We start from the raw sequence: 23,820 nt of genomic DNA on the forward strand, positions 1-23,820 counted from the left end.
TATATTTTAATGTTCATTGTAAGAGTCCAGCACGATCAACACGCAACCTTTGACCTTTGAAGACAAGACACACCCCTATTCCTATCTCAGAGAGATATCTAAGAAATCCCGAAGTTTGGGTGCATCCGGAAAATTTTATTAAAAACGAAGAAGCATAATCACTTCAGACGAATGCAATAAAATGTAAAATGAATATATAAATTGACACAATCATCTTGGAACATCCGCAATCTAGAATCATATAACAGATACACACGCAACCGCATAGCGGCTATAGATGCACTGACGCCTGTGTGAGTGTCTGTTCAATTATTCATTTCCAGAATTCCCTGCATATGGCTTCACCTAGATCAAACATGTGCGCTGATAGTACCCATATATTATAGCATATCAACTGAAGATAAATCAACAGCAATCCAGGAATATGCATAGCCCCAATTTTTTCGCCATTTGGCGAAAAACCTTAACAGCAGTGTAGTTAAAAGAGGAGGAGAAAAACACCTCGACCCAACGGGTTCCAATAAAGCTTCTCGATAGTAAGAAAACAGGGAAGAAAACAAATAACTAGATACAATGGAACTTCGGTTAACCGGCTTAATTAATTCCGCCAACGTGCTGGTTATCCGAAAAGTTCGTTATTCGAATCAAACTTCCCCATAGGAAATAATAGAAACTCGGATAATTCGTTCCACAATCATGCATTCATATAGAAATGGCTAATAAAACACCATTCAATCAATAATTAAACTCAGTAACAATAACAATAAAATATGCATAATATATATATAATGCCATAAATAAACATACAATACGCTAATGATTACAAATATGATTGACTATTAACTTGCTCTAAACGACGTGGGAGAGGAGGACTACCGTTTTGGACGACTTACAGACTTCTTGGTGTTTGCAATTTTTTTTGCAAGACTTTGCAAGACACTTGTTTTTACCTCCTTTTTCAGGATATCTAGGAAATGGGAAATTACAGTGTTCGTTGGACAGATTCATTGCTCACACACTGCTACAGCTTTATTTGGGTGATGTTTTCTACAGAACTTTACACAGATCCCCACATGCGTGCGAAAGAGAACCATCACTTCATCTGCTGTCAACTTCTAGACATTTTTTGACACTAGTTCTTGCGAATCATCGCTCGTTAACCGAGTCAATTTTTTTTCAAAAATTTTGCTCGTTAACCGAAGTTCCACTGTATTTCATCTGTTTTTTTTCACTGGCGATTCGGCGGCATATTTCGTCCGTGATCGCGAAGGGCTTGATATATTGCAAAATGTAATGTCTACTGTAATTATCTGTGTCAAATGTTTGTCACCGTTGTTTTACATCATTTGATCATTTTTATCGCACCACGGTAATTTTCTGCACACGAGGGCTAATTAGACTGGGACCTACAATTTATTGACGATTCCGAACGGCAGGCTTGTTTTCTACACCCATCGAGAGGTTGGTGCGCTAACCCCTGGATGGGGGACTCCCTGCGGTCGCTATTTTTTGCTGCGGTCAAGTCGCCGTTGCCGTTGTTTTACATGTTTTGCAGAGCAACATCATCCATACGTACAATTTTGAGTTACCTTTCATTACAACCAAAACAGTTCTTGACCACGACGAGCATGCTAATGCAAACAATAATAATTTTTCAATGAATTTCTCAATTGTGCCAATGATTTTTATTTCCTATCACAATCTTTTTTTCTTGGATGGTTTCAGAAAATGATGAATACCGATCCTCCCCCAAACACCGTTTAACATAATTATCGGCGATAGGCTGCAAGATGAGTGAATTCTTTCCAGATATTCTATAATCCATCAGATTCAACTTTCTCGAAATAGTTAATGTATGAAAAGGATATAGTTTCATTAATTTTTTTTTTGTCTCAAACATATACCTATAAATTTATTTTATTCAATTTTTCTCGACCGTATTCTATGAAGGTAGCATGGATCAGAGTCGAAAGCCAGACAATCCTCTCCATTCACACACATGTCATTACCAGGAACTACAGGATTACGCTGCATCACAAGACTCGACAGCACTGGGATCTGCAAATCGCCAACGTCGAAGAAAGTGACAGGGGGCAGTACATGTGCCAGATAAACACTACTCCAATGAAGAAGAAAGTAATCTTCCTGGAAGTCCTAGGTTATTATAATCAATTACTATTAATCATATTTTGAGAAAAAATACATTTGAGGTCAAAAGTTCTATATACAGTCGAAACTCGGTTTACGAACTTAATTTGTGCCTGAAATCCGTTCGTACACCGAATTATTCGCAAACGGAAATATTTTTCGTTATAGGAACCAATGTAAACCTGATTAATTTCTTCCTAAGTATCCTCCCCCCGAAGATTTCTAGTGTCCATTTTCACAACACTGCTTTATGCTCAAATGCATACCATAAAGCCACCATACTTACAATGGAAACTTTTATCCTAGAGAGAAACTATCCTAACCTTACAAGGTAACGGCTTATATCCCCATACCAGGCAGAGCCGGGATTGGACTTATTTAATTTCAATTATATTAACCATGCCTCTACGACAAACGGTTGATGAGATAAAAGCCGCAATAATACTTGCAAGACATCCCTTATACCTACATTGTAAAGCAAGATAAAGCAAGTTAATAGATCCAAATACTTGAGCCACGTAAAGCAGAACGGAAATGCTATCTTCACTGCAATGTTTATTCAAAAGAAAATGGCTCCTGTTATTTATTATGAGCGAAAGCAACCTCCTGGCTCTTCCAACTAGAATTAAGTAAGGAATAAAGCAGACCAATATAAATTCCCAAATAACTACGACATGCATTTGAAGTACATTTATTTATTTTATGTTACCTAGAGTTGGTTTTTCTCTCTTTTTTTTCTTTTCCTTCTGGGCTGTTACCACACCACAAAGAAATGTCCGGAAGTAATGACATCAGACATTCCAAGAAGGAATAGGAAAAACGAAATTCTCCTCATCCATACGAATTCCTTCTCTCCCAATCCTGATTTTTTTTGTTCATCACCATCATCACCAGCGTCATCTTATGTGTATACCTTTTTTTTTTTTATCCCCAATCATTCTATTCCCTACGTACTTCAATCTCGACTATGCAAACAGGGTCAATTTCCCCTCACACTAAACATAGGAAAAAGAACATGCATATAAGTATAAGGGGGAGGAAAAAAAACCACAGAGAATTTCTGCTTGTCTTAACGACCACCACATACCAGTATATTGATTCCAAGACGGAGGGAGAGAGAGAAAGAGAGACGGAAGAAAATGGCCATCGGATCCATTCACCGAATGCAACCATACCGCTTCCGTACCAAACCACAAAACTCTGGCTTATAACCCAATCATCTGCCCTCTTTTTCGCCACCATTTCTATTTCTTTCCTTCCCGCAAACAGAACTGAATACTAGCAAAACAAACAGCCCTTAAGAGGGAAAACTACTTAAACGAGGGAAATCTGACAGTAAAATAAATAGCATCCCTTCCCCCCTCCAATTTTTTTTTGTTCTCTTCTCTGGTTAAACTAAGTGCTATTTTTCCCTATTTGGTTGCATGGATTTTGAGATGGAGGTTTCATTTCTTTTCTTCTACTTGGTTATTAGAATGGATTGAAAATAAATGAAAAGGAGTGAGCTCGTGGTTTTCTTTTTGATGGTGGATTGGGAAGGTTAAGTAAATTGGGAAGTTGAGATTTTTTTTATTCACAATTTTATGCACTGATTTGATGAATCGAATTACCATTTACCCTCGGTTTATAAAGAACACAATAAGATTCGGTTACGAACTACTCTTGGGTTACGAACACGCAAGGAATGTTTCTGTCTTACAAAATCCTCAAAATATGTTTAGAAATCACCCTGTACCAGTTTTATGAGTGGAAATACATTGTCGCAAAATGAAAAAAAAAAAAAAAATATATATATATATATATATAGACAACACGTTCTTTAGAACGTGTTGTTTATATAAATTTTTATAAACCCCAATTATCAAGCTGTTGACTGTCTCTCCTGAGGGCAATAAAACTTCCCATGTTTATAAGTGCAATATTCGTTGAAATATTTGAATTTCAAAATCGAAGAAAAGTTGGGAAAGAACAGAATAAACTAACAGACACCGCTTTTTCCCACATTTCTGCTTTTAACTTCCAACTTATCTCTGCAAATTTTGCGCTTAGAGGCCAAGGTATCCAAATAAAAAATAGGATTTTTATTTTTATATTGTGGCATAATGTGCCTTTCACTCTCAAAACTGGTACGAGATGATGTTTGAACAGATTTAAAATTTTTTTTTACATCGGTACCGATCTTCGTCGACTAATGGTTGATGCGATAAACGCCGAGTTATATAGGACTGACAAGACACCCTGTATTTATCATAATTAAATCATGGGGAATTAAGCTACGGGATATTTATAATACACCGTATATGTATACGGTGTATACATATTTTTAATCAGCAATACAATACAATATTTTTAATCAGCTGTTAATATTAAAGAAAAAAACCCGCATAACTTTTGAGTTTCTTCATCTTCATTATTGTTATTTGATTATGATTATTCGATGCTCAAAACAGTTGTTATGTAATATTTTTCGCCTTTGTAGTTCCTCCGAAGTTCGTAGATAGAGGGGAGAATGTTGAAGTTCTCGCTAGAGAAGGTACAAATGTTACTCTCAGCTGCAGAGTCAGAGGATATCCGCCTCCACGAGTCTCTTGGGAAAGAGAGGATGGAAGGTTATTACTTGACCACAAGTCCAGTATGATCAAAGGTAAACTGTTAAAAAAATTACAAGAAATACCTGTATTGCTTTATATGCATGTGGTAAAACATGGAAATGGATATACCAACCGCGGGCTTTAACCCTTGCGCCACCCTGGAGGCTGATAAAGCTTCTCTAAAGCTTTATTCTGAGCTTCACTTGTAACATATTCACTGAATTTCGAAGAAGAAAATGTCTTAGATATCTATAGTGAAGTACAGTAACAGAAGTTATCACAACTAACTTTTTGTCTATATGTAGGTGAAGAGCTAACCATACTGAAAGTTAGCCGACTCCATATGGGTATGTACCTCTGTTCCGCTACGTCCTCATACATCTCACCGTACAGGCCACCACAAACTGTTACCAGAGGAATTATGCTGCAAGTGTTATGTAAGATGATCCGCTATTAATACTTTTATTGCGATATTTTTACTGCAATCGATTTTGTTATTTATTCAACATATGCAAAAAAAATCTTATTATACCATGCATTTGATATCAGTCCACTCACGTAATTTCATTCATGACATTTTGTTCCGTGCATGAATCTACCAAAAAGATTAACGATAAAAAAAAATGTTTGAAAAAGTTTTCACAGAAAATAGAGGGGGGATTGCATCAAATTCCCTAACTCTTAGTTAACCTAACTTATTTTTTAATTTCAGTAAAGAACAATTCATATAAATCTCACTATATAACTATAATACCATTCTCTTCATTCTCGTTCATCATTCGACGTGTTAAAATGGTATTCTACATTGTGTAATATTGTGTGATACCTATCTCCATAACAAATGCAGGTTGTCAAGTCCAAACATCCTTATTTTTAAACAGTTCCTGCAATTTATAAAATGATAGAAAGGTTGAGCAAAGCATTCAAAATAAACATCAACATTCACAATTTGTTTTTGTAAAATAATCAATGTACTTTAATATGTTTCTTATTTTGCTGCCTGGATAATATCCAATTGGTAGTCGGCCTCCAGACATAACTTTTGTAGCGGAGTGCTATTAGCAAATAACATCTGTAATTCTCGCAAAGATTTTGCAGCCCACAGATCTTTCTGTTGCAACTAAGTCTTTTTTGTATTGTTAAAATATCTAGTGGATCTAGTGATCTGAATGGCCAGGTCAATGGTCCATTGCTTATTCTTATTATCGTTAAGTGAAGCTTATTCGTTAGTGAAATTTGTGCATAAAAATGATTGAACAAATGTGCCCCATTGACGGCGCCCCCTCCCCTTCCGGTCTTGCTGGAATACATTGGATTGCAAATGTTGCATTTGTAGAAATGCATGAAGTTCCAGCATGTTCAGGTGAATGTCTGCTGTCGCAAATGTCTCATACAAAAAAAGAAACAATCCTAGAGAGAAAATCAAATTCATCATCAATGGGAGCCAATATCTCCACAGCAAAACAATTGTTCCTTCTACAGTGATGACACAGTTTTACTCTTTGTTTGCTTGTAACAATGACAGCGTGTGTAATGACGCTCGTAGAAAACTTCTAGTCCTAATCTCAGTGTTTGTGAGTCAATATTTTCTGATATCGCCCCTCTTTGTTACAATATTGAATTTAAATTGCTGTTTGAAGTTAGGGGCATGTTACTTGGACACACAATACCATATACATCTATCTCTTAAAATAATTATGTTTTAGTAAAAATGATATTGAAATATTTAGAGAATTTCGACAACACACGAGAGTACGGAAATAATTTTTTCGTAAGAATACGTAGCAATGTATGAACACTTTATAGCTTGAAGATTGGATTTCAAAAGTGCATTCATGTGCATGTACGCCCACATTTTCCTTTATCGTTGCTCTTTTCCACCGTGTGTGAAACGAACGAGTGTTATTTCTCCATTTTTGGTGAACAAAGACAAACAAGTCATGTTTAGAATGCTTTCTATTTTTTTCCTCGGAATGAAAAAAAAGAGTAAAAAATTATCTTGTATATCTTCCGCTACGACTCTTGAATTTCATTTTGTATGTATGTAGCAATAGGAACTAACAGCACATACGAAATAAAGAAGTGGCAAACAAGGAATTAAAAACTAAGAGAAGGAGATGGTGTTTCTCATTCTGGACATTAGCCAAAATTCTAAGAGCTTTAATACTTTGCCATAAAAGCTGCTAGAATAAAATAAAGCAAATAAAAAGCAAACGATAAAGTGGATTAAAGAGAAAATTCTTTTTTCCTCCGAATTCGAATTTCCGGAAAAGAAAAGAAATGAAATAAGAAATACTACACGAACATTCCACTGATCAAAGAACAAGAGACTGGAGAGAAGAATGCAACACCATCATCCTTTTCCTTATTCCTATTCCCCCCTTTTTTTTCGACTAAGCCCGAAGAGACATAAGAAATAGAATGAAAATAAGAAAAAAAAAGGATAAAGGAATGATAAAATAAAGAAAATAAATACACATAACGTACAGAACTTTGGTAGTGGATGTTTACACTTTGCCCCATAATTTTCAATTTTCTGCCTCGACACCACGAGTTTGTTCAAGTGTCTATTCGAACTTGTACAAGCGAAGAGGGGAAAAAAAGAAGAAAAGAAAATTCCAGAAAAAGTTCGAGGACTTATATTTTTTCCTGAAAATTCGTGATATTTGGGGAGCGGGGATTTTGCACCATGCTATCATGTTTCGGATTAATGTGATGATATGTTATCAATAAGCTGTGCGAGAAGGAAATGGAAAAGAATTGCGAAAAATTGTACGCAATTACGTATAAGCGAAGTTATTCAATTCGATGTCTCTCATTTTTTATGTCAGCTCGGTTTCGAAAACGGAACAAAATCCTCTAAAATAATTAAAACTATATTGAAATATGTGAATTAAGTTACGGTTTTGTGTCGATGTTTTGAATTTACATCATCCTAAACGAACGGTAATACACTCCATATTCCAAGGAATTTCTAACTAAAAGGTCACCGCCGGATTGTGAGATAATCTTTATCCACGGAATCCCAAGATTTGCTACACGGGCAAACAAAGGACTCGACCCCTGCCCGCCAAACACAAACTCCCAGTGCGACGACGAGCTGTTTTGAATTGGCAGTGGAAACTTGGTGAAATACCAACACATAGAGATTCAAAAAAGATTCATAATCAATGAATACTCCAAGATATGATTTTATTGGTGTTATTTATCGATGTTTTTGGTGATTTCTTACTACGTTAACTCAATGAAAAGCAATTAGTTATTGTTATGAATACGTTTGGAGACTTTTTATTACTCGCCGTTTAAAAAAAATAAAATAGTAATTGTTTTCCCGTGAAAATGTTCATGACGTACTCAAGGAAAGGAAAAAAAAATATATATTGAATTCATTTCCTTCTCTCTTGTCCGTAAAAACTAATGCTATCCCTTGAGAATGGAAGATAGAATGGATTTTTTTAAGAATAAGATATATAAAAATATTATGAACTATCATTGAGATGAAACTATTTAAATTTTTTTAAAAAAAGTAGCGGTCTTCTCTCTCTCTCTCTACGTGTAATTTTCGTGTATTTGCCTTATTTGTTGGAGACTTTTCAATATTGATATATATAATTATTGGGAAGTTGATCTACTCTTCCACTTATTTAATTTTTTTTTTATGGATTTTTTTTCTTCTAAATACAAGTTTTGACCCAAGAAAGTAAGGATATACCAGGGTCAACAAACAAAATATATCCAACTGGTAAATATATTCGAAATATTTTTGTAGACCTGTAAAGAGGAAAAGCCCCTTTAAAGTTCACGTTTTAGTAAAAATGTCACGGAATACAGAAAAACAATTTTACAGTCCTTTGAAGTTTACACCACTTTATAAATCACAGTTGTTTCCACATGGTGAGAGGGGTTGTCAAAGGTTTACACGTTGTATAAGGAAGCTTTGAGGTGCCACGCGTATACACACACACACGTGGAGGGTCCGTGACGTGTGCAGTTCGGTCGATATTGGTGTAAGTGACTAAATATATCCAGTACAGGTTAGTCTGCCGCTGCGGTGGTTGAGTGGTCATAGTGACGGGCTCACACCGCAATGACCCGGTTCGAATCCCACCGGTGCCACAGTCGTGGTCGGCTGAAGTTTGTTTTCTGCGGTTTCCAACTTCGAGGAGCAAATGCGGGAAAAATCTCTCCGTTAAACATTCTTTCCACAGAAAGAAACGAACTTTTTTTTTTTAATTTAGTAAACAAATCACAAAAACACAGACATATATACAAATGCAAACATACACATGGGTACAAACATAAAAACACATAAATACATACACTTTGTGACCCCAAGGGACTTAAAAGTCCTTCCAGCAGCTCTAAAGGGGGTTATACTCCCATGTTTCAGACAACAGCTTTCATAAAGATTAGACATGGTTTTATATTGTATTGCCGTAGTATATATGCTATTGTACATCTGTACTTGCAATAGTGCAGATATTGAGTCACTACACTTCATACACTGTATATTATAGATGACAGCACTAAAAATTCACACACAACGCTTCATTCTCAGACTATTAGGTACACGTACTCACGCATCCGTCACAATTCAATCAGTAGTAAACTGTCCATGGTGATAGACCGGTGGAGTAATCAGTTTGAAAGAAATTACAGATGAGTCTGGAAAAAAGATACAAGTTAAGATAACAGGGTGGGATTTCTGGTATACACGTTGTGATTACGGCATGCAGCATGCCTGTTTTGTCACATTCCTTGATGACATTTCTGTAACCGCTGTAGTTGATATTCTTGGTCTTTTGTCTATCCGACAATATATATGCCTGAAGTGTGATCAAGAATTTTTTCGGAGTATGATTGGAACACAGCTTTACAGATTAGAATTCGTTCAATAGCCTGATAGGTTCGTCTCAGATGAGGCGAGACCCCAAGTTAAGGTGAAGGATTAAGTCTGTTATTTGATCTTCTGTTAAGGCAATCCAGCGCCCGATTAGCTTGGTGGTAAGATGCTCGTCTTAGTCCGTGAAGTTAATTGTCAGATGCCCTACGTTTGACCCTACGTTACACAAAAGGAGATTTTCCCTACGAGCTTGAGGTGACCACGGAGTGATGGAGCCTTCATTTTTTACCAAACTCATTAAAGGCAGTATAGCTGTATGGTCAGAGTTGGTATGTGGTGACTTATTTGGTTCATTGTGTGATGTATGGATATGCATTTGAGGTTTAATCATACCATAAATCTCTGCCAATTCGTTGATTAGTGGCGAGTCAATCAGAGTTGAGTAATGGCGAGTCGGGACATAGGTCCTGTGGTACCCGAATGCTCAGCCCCTATAGAGGCAACGGCGTACGTAGCAATGATTATGCCAGCGAAGATGCATTTCTGTGTAATAAGTATGTAGGAAACAATAAAACTGTATAGCAAAACAACACCAATTTTAGCATCATGTAAAACCTGAAATATTCAGGACCAACTGCAAAAATAAATTACCTTTCATCAGCATGTCATGATACCATTTAGTTTCGGCTCAGAATAATAAATAACGATCAGTAAGTGTTTCATAATTTTTTTTATTAAAAATGTGTGAGACATAGGTTATTGAAATACAATATCTAATTTAAATCGTATACCACCTCATATTTTATTAATCGAAAGAGAAACCGCTAGACCACCTGGTCTTCGGTTCTTTGTGTTTGAAAGACTAGCTAACAGATTAGTGTGGGTTTTATAATTTATTAATCATTTCTCATGTTTGCGTGTATTTTTCTTCCCTCTTCTTTTATAAATAATTTTGCTAATTAATATCAAAGACGAATTAATTCAAAGTTACAGTGAAGACTCGTTAGGAAAAATAAAAAGAAGTGATACGAAAAATGATGGTATCATGATAATTTTATACCAACTAAACCACTTTTTTTGGAATAAAAGAAAAAAATAGGGACAAGTGGGGTACGAAGATAACAGTTAATTGATTATTTTTTCCGTATCATTGAAAACGATACCCTTCAACGGACGTATAAAAGCGGAAAAATAATTAAACAGATTACATCAGACAGTTATTAAGTAGGATAACTCAACATAAAAACATCAAAGAAATTAATTCAGCTAACAAAAAATGATTTCGTGCTTGGTAAGATTAATGGAGATAAAAAAAAAAAACGATTGTATATATTTACATATGTAGTAAGTATTATATATTTCATAAATATTGCTTTGATTTAGATTATACACATACTATTTAAAAGAAAAAACATATTTCACTCATGAAAGTGATAAAAAATATAAATATATATTTATAACTTTTAAATATACAATATGATTGTCTTCAATATTTCTTCGTTTGCATAAAAAATAGTATAAATATCAAATACATATTCAAATAAATGAAAGTAAAAAAGAAAGTAATATTCATAATTGTCGTGATAGCTTTTTAAACAAATTATTTTTTTAGGCTATTCGATACTTTCAATTAAAGTGAATTAAGCTTCGATGATTTTAACTTGGTAAAATGATCTAATAAGTGTTATCTCCTCCGGAATCAGGGGTATAATTAACAGTTTAATTGTAAGTCCTTTTACATTTTATTCTGAAAATATGTATTTGCGTAGCTTTTCTTAGAATAGCAAAGGTACTTAGGTAATTATAATTTTATAAGATAATATAACCCTTGTAAAAAAGTATTTAAATATTTAAGGATGAAACAGAGATGAGGAGAAGAAACTTTTTTTTTTACTAGCAAGTGAATGAACCCAATAAAATGTAATTTATATCATAGCTGCAGTAGAACTTCGAATAATAACGAGAAACCAAAGTATCAAGTTGGAAAAAAGTATTTAATGTTAAGTTTCTGTTTGAAATTAAAGTACTTGATATTGATTAAAGTATTTAATATTTGAATAAAAATTATTTCATATTTAGTTTGTTTGAAAAAAAAAAATATTCAATATAAAAGAGAATTTTGTTTCTCGTCATCAAAGGAAATTCAACTGCAGCTAATCCATGTATAATTTTAAAACGCGGGCAACATTTACGATGAGTTCCATAACTTTTTTTTTTTATAATAACGTGATCCCCACGCATTCCCAAGGGATCAGCATGATCCGTCCAGGGAATTTGTTAGTGTTAGTAAACATCCATGGCCCAAACGGGATTCGAACCCAGACCTGCACAGTGAGAAGCTAGTTCCCTAACCACTCGACTGCCAGGCGACTTTTCATAAATTGCATCTTATTTGGGTCATTCATTGGTTTGTAAATAATATATTTTTTTTTTTCTATAATCTCTGTCCGCAGTGTTATTTCGAATAAGAATATATATACATCAAAAAATTTACATTATGTTGTGAAAATTAATTGATTGTTGTCGAAACTCACCAGTACCTGTGCCATAGGCAGCTGTATGCATGCATATTTTGCAAAAATACATTTGAAAGCATAATACGAAAAGTGAAAGCATCATATAAAGACTGAAAAATACAAAAATGAAATGAATCGAAGCCAATGTCTCGTGCTTTCATCGGGAAGAGAACAATGACACTGGCTTGAAACAGAACGTTTCTGAGAGCATCTGATCCTCGCAAAGCCCAAATAGATGATCGATTCCCCCAACGTTCTGCTATAGTACCACCAAATTCAATAATTATAGAAAAAATCGAAAGAAAAATAAATGAAAAATATAGCCAAAACATTTTTGTTGTCAAAAATATGAGCAATATGTTTTCAGTCAAAAAATTCAAATGAAATGCAGATAAAAGTAGATGTAGAAGAAGAAAGTACATACCATATGCAAGGTCTAGCCACTGGCGGTCAGATTTAGAGTGAACACTTATTGGTGTGAGGAGGAAGTAAGTCCAAGGTGTATGGAGGAAAAATATTTTGTTGATATTACTTAAGGCATTTCGAAAATCTTTGGCATTATTACAGATATGTTTGATGCGAGATAGTTGAGAAAAAAAAATATTTTTTAAAACCTTTTTGTTCATATTATAATTGTGATTATTTAAAAAAATTGACTTTGAAATTAAAGCCTATTTTTTTTTTGCCGTATATACCAGTTAAATCCAAATTGTTAGCAATATTTATTCTTAAGTCAAGGAAATCAGCTTGATTATTATTGTGATTAGTTCTCTAAGATTTAATGTGTTGGCACTATAGCTCATCCCTGGCTATCCTAAGTTAAGATATTTACTTTCAGTTCCTCCCATGATTTGGATACCGAATCAATTGGCATATGCTTCTGTTGGTGACACGGTCACGTTGGACTGCTATACTGAAGCTTTCCCCATGTCTATTAACTATTGGACGAAATCGGACAGCTGCATGGTTGTCCCAGACGAACGGTTTTCTGTGACATTGTCGGACAACGTATATAAAGTCAGTATGATGCTTGTGATATCAGATTTGAAGAAAGAGGATTTCGGCAATTACAAATGTGTAGCGAGAAATTCGTTGGGCTCGACTGAAGGAGTTATACGACTTTTTGGTAAGTTTACTGTATAGGTACTAGAAAATTTTAATACTCAATAGAATGATGAATTTAAAAATATTATTTAAACGTTTCGATGACGGCATTCTATCGAAATTGAATTTTTAATGTAGATATTATAAATAATTAGAATCACGTCTTTTTTCGGTTTTTGTCAACGACATTTTGCGATCAAATTAAAATAAAATGGATTTTGATGATTTTTCTACACAACATTAAATTTAAATCTCGAATTCGGAGATTATATTTAATACGGCGATGTTTTCAATAAACCTCTTTGTATATCGAGAAATTTTTGTAAATTCTCAGTAATTTTTTCCATTCAATCGCATAAATTTAACTCTATCAAATGTTATTATTCCTTATTATAAATTAAGTAATCTTTCTGTTGGCGAAAGTTTTGTTTGACCAAATTTTGATTTTATATCGGTGCAAAGCCTACCTCGTCATATCGAGAGGTAGCATTATCATCACTCGTCATCAAATTTACGCCAATGTTCGCACCACTTCTGAATTGGCATTGTTTGTACCACCATAAAATGCATTGAAGATATCCATTTGCAGCTTACAATTATAATTGGTTGTATAGGTGTTGGAACCCAGGAACCATTTGAGCACCCCTCCCGAATAAATTTTGTAAAGGGGACTGAGCCCTCCCCTTCAATATTTTTTTTTAGAAAACATTGCAATGCACTTTCCTCCTCCAGCGTACGTGCTTGAGTCTCGTAAATACGGGACGACCATAACTTTTCAGCCACCTCCCAAAGTTCTCTTCGTGTCAGCGCCTCTGATTGGTGATTTGATTGATATAGGTCAGTGAGTTGTTTCTCACTGGGCGGTGGTTTACCGCACAGAACTTTACCGTGCTACAAAGAAAACAGCTTCATCGCAACCTTTGGTAAGTAGAGAGTGCAAACCACCGACGTTGCGTTATAAAACACCCCCATCAAATCGAGGAATGCCCAGGCCATATCACCATATAGCAATATCTGCTCATTTGTCCTTAAGGACTGGATACAACAGTAGAAACAAACCGAAAATGTTTACTCCCGGAACAACAAAGACTGGTGTGTATAGAGTATAATTTAGAGATAGATCTATAAAATATATTCAAAATAAATTCAAGGTTATTTTTAAAAAAATATATAAAAGTTATCTTGTTCTAGCAAATTCAAAATTTCCTCAAAAATATTGTTATAAAGAGATTTATCGTAATAAGATATCGTGATATCAGGAAGAGGAGTTTAATATGATGCTATAGGCGATTCCAAACAAGATTTGAAAAAAAAAATCGTTGTAGATGATTTTATCGTTCTATCGAATTTCGCTGAGTCGAAGTTTCATTGTATTAGTAAAAATACCGCACTTGAATGAATATTAGGAGAAAACGTGAATCAGAAGAAGGTAATGGATTCTTATATGTTACCCGTTTATTCAGACCCTTCTTGAGATCTGTGCGTTATCACTACAAATGATCAAGGACAGAAAAAATTACGTTGCGTGATTATTATCGGTATTTCGAGAATTTTTATGGCAAAACTCTAGACGAGGAGCTGAAATATCATTTAACTTTTCCTAGATTCATTTGGCTGATTGTTTTTTTTTCTCACTTATTCACGTAATTTTGGCACTTTCTCGGTCTTATCTAGATAAAGTTCGGAATTGGCCAATTTCTTTCGCAATTATCTGGTAAAATAACTGAATAATCATGTATTAACAAGCAAGACATAAAATCTACTCGTATTAGTCGAATATTCCATTCCATCGTTCATCGAATTTCTAATGTATCTTAAGCAAATGAATGAAATATATGCAAGTAAATATTTACTTATACACTTCGGAAATATATTCCGATTCCGTTTGTCAATATATTACAATGAAATAGCATTAATAGATCAAATACGCGATTTGAAAAGTGAATCGATAAATACGCATTTATGCATAATTTAAATTTCTAAAAACGTATCTACTGCGTTGGGTTTCAAAGATTATTTTTTTAAATATCTTTTATTTTTTTAGATTTGATTAAGTTACTGTTAGAATGAGGCAACACGTATATGAACTTGTAGGAATATCAGGATGTAGGAAAATCATTTATTGAATTATTTAGAACAACGTAAGCTGTAATTCAAATTTCCAGTAGCAACTTTTTTTGAAATTTTTATCCCATTATAAGGTAATTCACCACATATTACGTACGACTATACATCGTTGTACATCATACCGTAATGCATATTTTATTATAAATTTATTCTTGGTCATATGACTTAAATTTCTTGATACTCTACAAATGAGACTATTTATTTAATATTTTTCTTGAATAAAATGGGGAATATTTCTTTAATTCTCATGTTTTATTCGATTCCAGCATTTCGTGTGAAAATGTAATCCTTCGTTTTCAAACTGCGTTTATTATAGATAGCAATCATAGGTATAAACAACATTACCTATTCTATAAAATAAAATAAAAAAGAAAATATACAAAATTGTTTGTCACTTTATCCATTATATATATATTAATTATAAAAATCTCCCGAAAATAATTTATATTTATGTTTCTCATGGATATTAAAATCAAATTAAAGTAGCAGAAATATCTGCGAAAAGATTACTTTATTCAATTAATTTGAATTACGAACATGATAACAAAGAAATATCAATTAATTAATGTAAATTCCTTTGCACCGGGCTTTCGTCAATACTAAATGAAAGTTTAGGAAATGTGTACTAAAAATGATTCCAGAGATGATAACAAAAGTGTATTTTTCCACCAATAGTACGGAATGAATAAATAATTTAGAATTTCTAAGTAAATATTTATCAGTTTATATTCGATATTAAATGTGCTTAATTTCGTTATAAATTCCTGAGCTTTTTAATTATTTTTTCCTTCTTCTCTAGAAACTGAGCGCTCGATATCGAAAACAAAAGTTAGCAATCATGTAGAAGAAAGAAATGGTTTGTAACGAAAATTCCAAATTTAATTTCTTATTTAGATAAAATATTCATAAAAATATTTAACTGTATTTAATTAATTTTGTTATATGCAGTGGAGATAAAAGATATGCAGTGTGATAACATGAATGCATAAAGCTGTAAAATATGTTAGAATTTCATCCAATAAGTACCAGCTATTTCTTTCCGAATAGTTATTTCCGATGTTTGAATTATGAAAGCTTCACGAATATTGAATTCATATGAAATTTCGCCGAGCATTTCTCTACACGTGACGCATGCAACCAATCATGTGAGAAGCGAAATACCTCTATCATACCTAGGAAACCTAGAAATACCAGTGTGCTCATCACTAATAAAAGCAATCCTTGTGATCCCGGTATTGGCCGACAATGCCTCTGAAATCGTAAAGAAATCATTAAAATTTTACTTACTTTACAAAGACGAGAATATTTAGTATGCATCCACCCACCCCAATATCAAAAACAGAAGAGAATAAATCGGAAACATTTTAGGTATTACTGGTTTAGAATAGAGCTTACGTACATGACAACAGCGAATGTGTAGCCATAATATCTGCAGTTCTCGAGCACTGTGACGTCAACATTATTGCTTGATGAGCCCTCCCGCTATAATTATACCTGGTGTGCCTCTAGGAATGTGAACTTTGTTCATATGCTGTCCGGAGAGACCGGAAAAGCGTAGATTTTACCTGTAAGACCTAGATTTCACCAAGGCAGGTTTGTAGAAACCGAAATACGTTTGTAAAACGCTTTCATTTCGGACTTTTACCAAGTAAAAAAAGCTCTTTTTTCATTCCTATCCATCACGAGCAATGATATTCATCAATTAATAATAATAATATATATTTAATAATTACGACTAATTAATAATTATAATTATTTATTAATTGTAATTAATGAATAATTATGCTAATTTAATAGTTAAAATTGATTAATAATCAACTGGTAAATTAACTACCATGAAATGTTACATTTCTGACGCGAACTGATAATTATCATTAAAATAATTAATTGATTAATAATAATTAACGTTTATACTGTTCGGAGTGAATGAATTATTTTACTCTGCACAGAAAAAGTCCATTGCTAATGAACATCTGGTAGAAAAACAAAACATATTTGTTATTTAATTGACCACCGTCAGTAACTAATAATCGTGATAGTTGAATAAATCATGTGTCGATTATTTTTTATTATATTTATACTAAATAATTATAATTATTGATTAATTTATAAGTGGAGGCAGCTAATGAGTCCATAATGGTTAATTGATTCATTAAAAGTCAGCTCTGTCTTCTGAAATGAAAAAAAGTTTATAAACTTATTTCGGACATTTAAAAACTCTGCTTATAGTAAAACCTAGTTTCCTCAGTCTTCGCGCTTTCACCATAGCATTTACATATAACGGGATCCGAATTCGTCTGTCTCACATTTTAAATTAATCGTTTTCGATTATGAAGCATTGTACTTCCGTTTATATATATATTTTGTAACATATTTTTATATATATTTTATTTTTATTTATTCCTAACTTCACAATTTATGTAAATGCTTACAATTTGTCTGTAAAATATCAGTACGTTTCATTTCTTACAGAAGCAAGAGAGGAATTCCATTATTCGGAAAGCAAAGGAACCGATTTAGGTAGCAGTAGTAAGTGAAATATTTCAATGTTGTAGAATCAAAGTTTTATTTATAGTGCAAATTAATAGAATCCATGGGAAATTAATCTAAACAATTCATTCGTTCCAGTCCCCAAAAATGTAATCAATCTTATCAAAAACAAAACTTCTCATACCAGCGTCTTTATAGTTTGTTAGTCATTTCAGTCAACATTCCCAAGTAAAGCGAGCCATCTATCTTATTCATCAAAAGCTGTTAAATTAGTGAGAAAATCCCAAACCGCGCTATAGATATAGCCATATACTTAACTTGTATATCTACGGTAGTGAAATCTTGTTGGAAAACGTATTACAACTGGGATTGAAACAGGATATTGATGAATTCCTGTGAACGGATGATATAACGCTTTTGAAGCGCCCGAAGCGAGTCATTCGTTAGCTGCTTCTCATAGTGAGCATAATGAATTTTCATTAAGCCTTTCAATTAGCAGGATCCCACTCTCTCTCAGTTTTGGCCCTTTCAATCCTCTCCGTCAGAGAATCTCTGAGCCATTAGCAGCCGATAAAGACGTTCCGAATATGAACTGACTACGACAGATGAGAATTTCGGCATGTGTATCATTTGAGATTATATCCGTCTTCCTAATTATCATGACAAGGTGGAGATAGATCCATCGTGAGCAGTATGTTTGAGTTATTCCAATGTTATAAATTCCGTATACCACAGTACCATATAATAAACGGTCGAAATTGACAACTGATATTCTGATTCTTTAAAAAAATTCAAATTCCATACATTTAAATTCTTGAAACATATACAGGCTATATCAACTAATTATGAGACTCTCTCTTACACTGTAGGATAATAATTATATTAAGTACCTATACATGTTGATTCAATAATTCCCTTTGTCACGCTTTACTAGCAAACAGAGAGACATACTTTCAATTATCCAAGTAACGTGTAGATATAACTCAGATACATCATCCAAGTTGCAAAGGGTTTTATATAAATATCAAAATAATAAATAAATAAAAAAATTTGTACGGGCACAAACACGTTTGTAATTGCAATATTTATTGCTATTATTTCATTTAAAAATCAGAGGGAAGTTCGGAAAGAACAACAAAAACTAACGGACAACGCTTATTTTCTTCGTCTATGTTCTTTCACAACTTGTCTCAATTTGATTTCAAATATCGTACCGAAAATATTGCACTTTGAAACAATAAATTTTCTTTGTAAGGCTCAGATTTTTTCAAATTTTTCAATTGGGTTTTGACAACAGGATGTTCGTATAATAATTTATTTTATTTCATTTTAATACTTATACAACCCCTTGAAATATGAATGACGAATTGGATGTATATACGTTATTTCAGTATTTTTCTCTAATTGGAAGCATGCGTCTATACGATGAACAATTCGGCAGTAAAATGGCATTCTTGCTGGTAGCTGTGCACCCTTTATATATATTATGTTACATTATATCGTCACATTGGACCCCACAAGAATTTTCCCCATTTTCTGTATATATGTGTGTTTCTTTTGTTAAATAAATAAATAAGCGTGGGGAATAGAAATACAAATAAAATGATAATTATAAGTAATTACTATGTAAATTATTTAGTGTATGGTATTTAGATTCAAATTAATGCAAAATAATAGATATAATATTTCAAATATTTGATGTTTACATATTATATAGCCTGATACTTTTAATTAGGCTACTGCCAGTAGATAGAAGGTAAAATAATATTTGCATTTGTACAGCGTAGTTTTTGAGGCATTTGATTTATTTTTAATGCAGGTATACTATTAGGTAGTTAATTTATGTAAAAATCTGGTACGAAATAAATTCCATTCACATGCATTTCCATCTTTTTTTTAGACATTAAATACGAGCTTATGCAAAATAGAAATCTTGAAGAGACATTGATGCCGAAAACCGTTCAACTAGAAAGAAAACATATTTCTGGTACGTATATAAACTAAATTTGACTATTCAGTGAATATCTCCGGAGTATTCAGCTGGTTTATCCACCAATAACTGTTAAAAGTTATGACTGTGCAGAGAGTCGGATTTTTTTTCTGTTTCCGTATTTACTCTGAGAGTTAGTTTAAGAATTTGATGATCCAGATCGAATCTGAAATAAGCATATCTAAACAGCTTAATATCATAGTTTCTTCCAACCAGATATTATATAAAATCGTAAATATTTTTTTCTCGAAGGATTTACTTGTTAAACTACATATAATATTCTATTTGATGCGAGAGAAAGAGACGAACAAATACGGATCAGCATGTAAAATTTTCAAGGATTTTCTGCTTCCGAAGAATCTTTTTTACCTGTGTAACGGACAAATGTAACTAAAATTTCGTACGGAAATTCGTTTTTAAGAGAAGTCAGAACGTAATCCTTAAAGCCTTCAATTTTATTATATGTTTTCTTATTATTATCATCACGTTATTTTTTTCTCTCGAATATATAAAAAGAAAAACAGAACGAAACTGCTCCAAGGAAAATACCAAGATGGATTTCATACGAGTATTTTTTCCTGTTTCCGGTATTAAGAAAAAGATCCCGACTTTAATCGTTAAAAACTCTTTTTTTCCAGTTTTCTAGGTTTTCAAGTTACTTTCTTATTTCTAAATATATTCAGAGTAAGATTTCGAACCTAATCTCGATGCTATTTCCGTAGCGAAGTATAAAAACATCGGCGACGCTTCGATAGTCAGTTTCAGAGAAAAGATATAGTTACATTCAAACACCAATTTTCCTTGATATTTGACAGGTTGCACAAAAAATATATATATTTCCGGAATCCAGATATATTGATACATCCGGATAGTGAAAACGTTTTTTTGAAATTGAACGGAACTTCGGCTGATAAGCAAAATGTTGCTATTTGATATCTTTCGCTTTTTCTTTCCGGTTATATATTAGGAAAAAAAGTTATTCCTGTTTTTAAAAATGGTAAATCAAAACCAATGGATGTGTTTCTAGTGTTGTGTGTGTAATGGAATATGAATCTGGGATCAGGACATTTTTTGTGATTTTCGAATGTATTGTGAATTGATAAGTCATATGCCTCGAGAAAACACCTGAACATATGATCATACCCACGTTTAAGAAATACGAAAATTCTAAATCAAAGTGCTACTACTACACCACACCAACTCCGGCCATATCGATATAATACACTTTACTGCCGTTACCAAGTTTGGCTGAAAATGAAGGCATCATCTATCGGTGGTTGCCTCAAACTCGTTAAAGAAATATCTTATTACGCATACTCTTCTCCTGGGTTTAACATGGGACCTGACGGTGACCTTCGAGTTGGTAGACCAACATCTTAGCACCACGCCATGCGGTGGTAACTGAACATTCGAAAAGTCATTGTTGATGCCTAGGAACAATTATTGCCCTACAGTTCTTCACCTATTGCAAACATTTGTCCAGAGCTGGCGAACTTTTAAAGTAGGCTATCGTGCAAGTTAGATCGTGTTTGTCATGTAAACTACATTTGGCGAAGAATCGGTCAAAAATAATATATATATATATAATAATATGTTCAGTTACCACCGCATGGCATGGTGCTAAGATGTATATATATATATATATATATACACACACACAATGGAAACAAATATTAATTATGTGTATTGGAAATTAAAATTTTCAAAATTTTAGAATGGAAAAAATCGAAGAATTTAAAAACAAATTCAAAAAAGAAAAGGGTCGTAGCCAATGTTTAGGGATCTCATCGGGGGGAACACCCTGGCATTGGCTTAACATAGAACGTTTCTAAGGGCATCCCTCCCTTGGCCTCCAAAGCCCAAATAGATACTCGATCCCCCGATCTGCTGTAGTACAATTGAATTCAAATATATAGAAGACTCAAAATAAATTGTCAAAACGAAGTCTTTTTGTCAAGTTGAAAAATAGCAAAGTTGCAGTCAATATATAAAAAAAATATATAAAATAGTTACAGAAGCTGAAAGTACATGCCATGTGCAAGGCCTAGCAATGCCGTTCAAATTTAAAATCAACAGTTATAGTTATTGGCGTGAGGTGGAAGTAAGTCCTGTTGGAATTATATCATGTTCCCCCTTTTACTGTTTGTATTCGTTCTTTCCCCATATAAGCCACTTTTCCCTCTTTTGGGAACTTTCTTCTTTCCCTCAACTTGACCGTTGGTGTATGCGATCATTATTCTCTTTGCTGCTATTAAATGTTGTTCGTCTGGCTAGACACGTTTCATTTCTCTCTCTCGTCGTCGTCTCTTTCCCTTCCACACTTTGCCCACTGACAGGTTATGAGGGCCCAGAGACGTAGCGTTCGATAGGTAGCGTTTCGATATCTTTTTAGCGGGCAGAGACGACAGTAGTGATACCTCGTTAGAAGGCTTGTTTCCTTTCCTTTTTATCATCGCATCAGGAATCCTCGCCACGATAATGGTCAGCATCAAGGACAATATTGTCAAGCTGAATAATCAAAACTATTCGAACTGGAAATATAAAGTAAAACTTATACTAAAGACAGACTACTACAAAAGAGAAACTACTACTTACTACAAAAGAGATACTTTTGAAGGAAGCCATCGAGAACGACAGGCCGGATCCAGGTGAAGCGAATCGAAGGACCCTCGATCTATGAGATGAAGCCGACAGCCAAGCACAAGCGTATATCGGACTAACTGTCGAGGATGATCAGCTCATCCATATCTGTGATAGAAAATCCGCGAAGGGCATGTGGATCGCCCTGAAGGAGTATCGCGAGAAGAGTATCCCCAACAACAAGGTTCACCTCATGAGTACAATCTGTTTCTTGATGTTAGAAGAAGGCGGAAATGTGTTCGTCCGCATGCAAGAACGTTTTCTCAAGCTAAGGGACCTCGGCGAGGAATCCTTATCGGATAATGAAGTACCGCCATGCTACTCAGCAGCCTGCCAAGGAGCTTTGATCCGATGATCACCGCATTGGAAACACGTGCCGAAACCGAGTTGACGTTTGCTGTTGTCCAGCAAAAGGTCATCGCCGAATACGAAAAAAGGCAGCAACACGTGGATCCAGGCAGTATCCTAAACGAAAGAATGATGAGACTCGGATCAAGCCACGCCGAGAAGAAAAACTCCATAAAGTGTCATTTTTGCAAGAAGCCCGGCCACGTCAAGAACAGATGCAGACAATAAATCGAGTGGAAACGCAAGAAATCCGGAGAGAAAAAATGTCAACGAGTTCAGGTGAAAATAAAGTGAGCGCCGCTCAGCAAAAGGATACCTTGCTTTCACTAGGCATAAGGTCGGAAAACTGGATTGTGGATTCTGGTACCACGCGCCACGTGAATAACGATATCATTTTTTTCACGTCGTTAGATAACTCGTATAAAGATAACATTGACGTCATAAACGGCGAAACAGTTCATGTGCTAGGCATAGGTTCCGGGAATATGCTGTTGAAAAATTGAGACGGTTTTGTGACAAAAAAAAAAAATTGTGGGAAAAGTGTTACTTTCAAATGTGTTGTATGCTCCTGATGTCGTCAGAAATCCGTTCGTCAGCTAACTTTGCATGATGCTTCAGTGAACTTTCACGGTGATTATTGTGAAAATCACAAAGATGGTATTTATTGTGAAATTCACAAAGATGGAAAGCTAATCGGTGTCACTGACTGTCGGAGATCTGTACAGATTACGGTTATGTCAGTTACATGAAGTGAATACAGTTGACTGGACAAAGAAAGCTACGTGCACACATGGCATCGAAAAATGGGTCATAGAGATGTAGAAACCATCAAGAAGATGCATGCTGAAGGACTCGTTCATGATTTAAACTCATTGACTGTGGTAACAACATGTCCTGCGATAGGTGCATGAAAGGGGAACTTTAGAGACTGCCATTTCTCAAGCAATCCACGAGTGAGTCGAGTGCATTGTTAGATTTAATTCATACCGATGTGTGCGGTCCGATGCAAACGATCACACCAAG

At 34.2% G+C, this 23,820-nt stretch overlaps 1 protein-coding gene across 1 annotated transcript in view; it reads left to right on the plus strand.

The window, feature by feature from the left end:
* The window catches only part of LOC149071761 (neurotrimin-like), a 45,377-nt gene that overhangs the window by 16,370 nt on the left and 5,187 nt on the right, over nt 1–23,820 (plus strand). Inside the window, exons 3-9 of the mRNA XM_089247814.1 lie at nt 1,951–2,158; nt 4,628–4,792; nt 5,045–5,176; nt 12,937–13,224; nt 16,129–16,185; nt 17,802–17,858; nt 19,720–19,806. Coding sequence (XP_089103940.1) covers nt 1,951–2,158; nt 4,628–4,792; nt 5,045–5,176; nt 12,937–13,224; nt 16,129–16,185; nt 17,802–17,858; nt 19,720–19,806 — 994 coding nt within the window. The remainder of the gene's footprint in view (nt 1–1,950; nt 2,159–4,627; nt 4,793–5,044; nt 5,177–12,936; nt 13,225–16,128; nt 16,186–17,801; nt 17,859–19,719; nt 19,807–23,820) is intronic.

Source organism: Pholcus phalangioides, unplaced genomic scaffold, assembly GCF_987345545.1.
Source record: "Pholcus phalangioides strain wild (caught in Gottingen) unplaced genomic scaffold, Ppha-v1.0 ptg000018l_1, whole genome shotgun sequence".
In the NCBI taxonomy this organism is placed as follows: Eukaryota; Metazoa; Arthropoda; class Arachnida; order Araneae; family Pholcidae; genus Pholcus; species Pholcus phalangioides.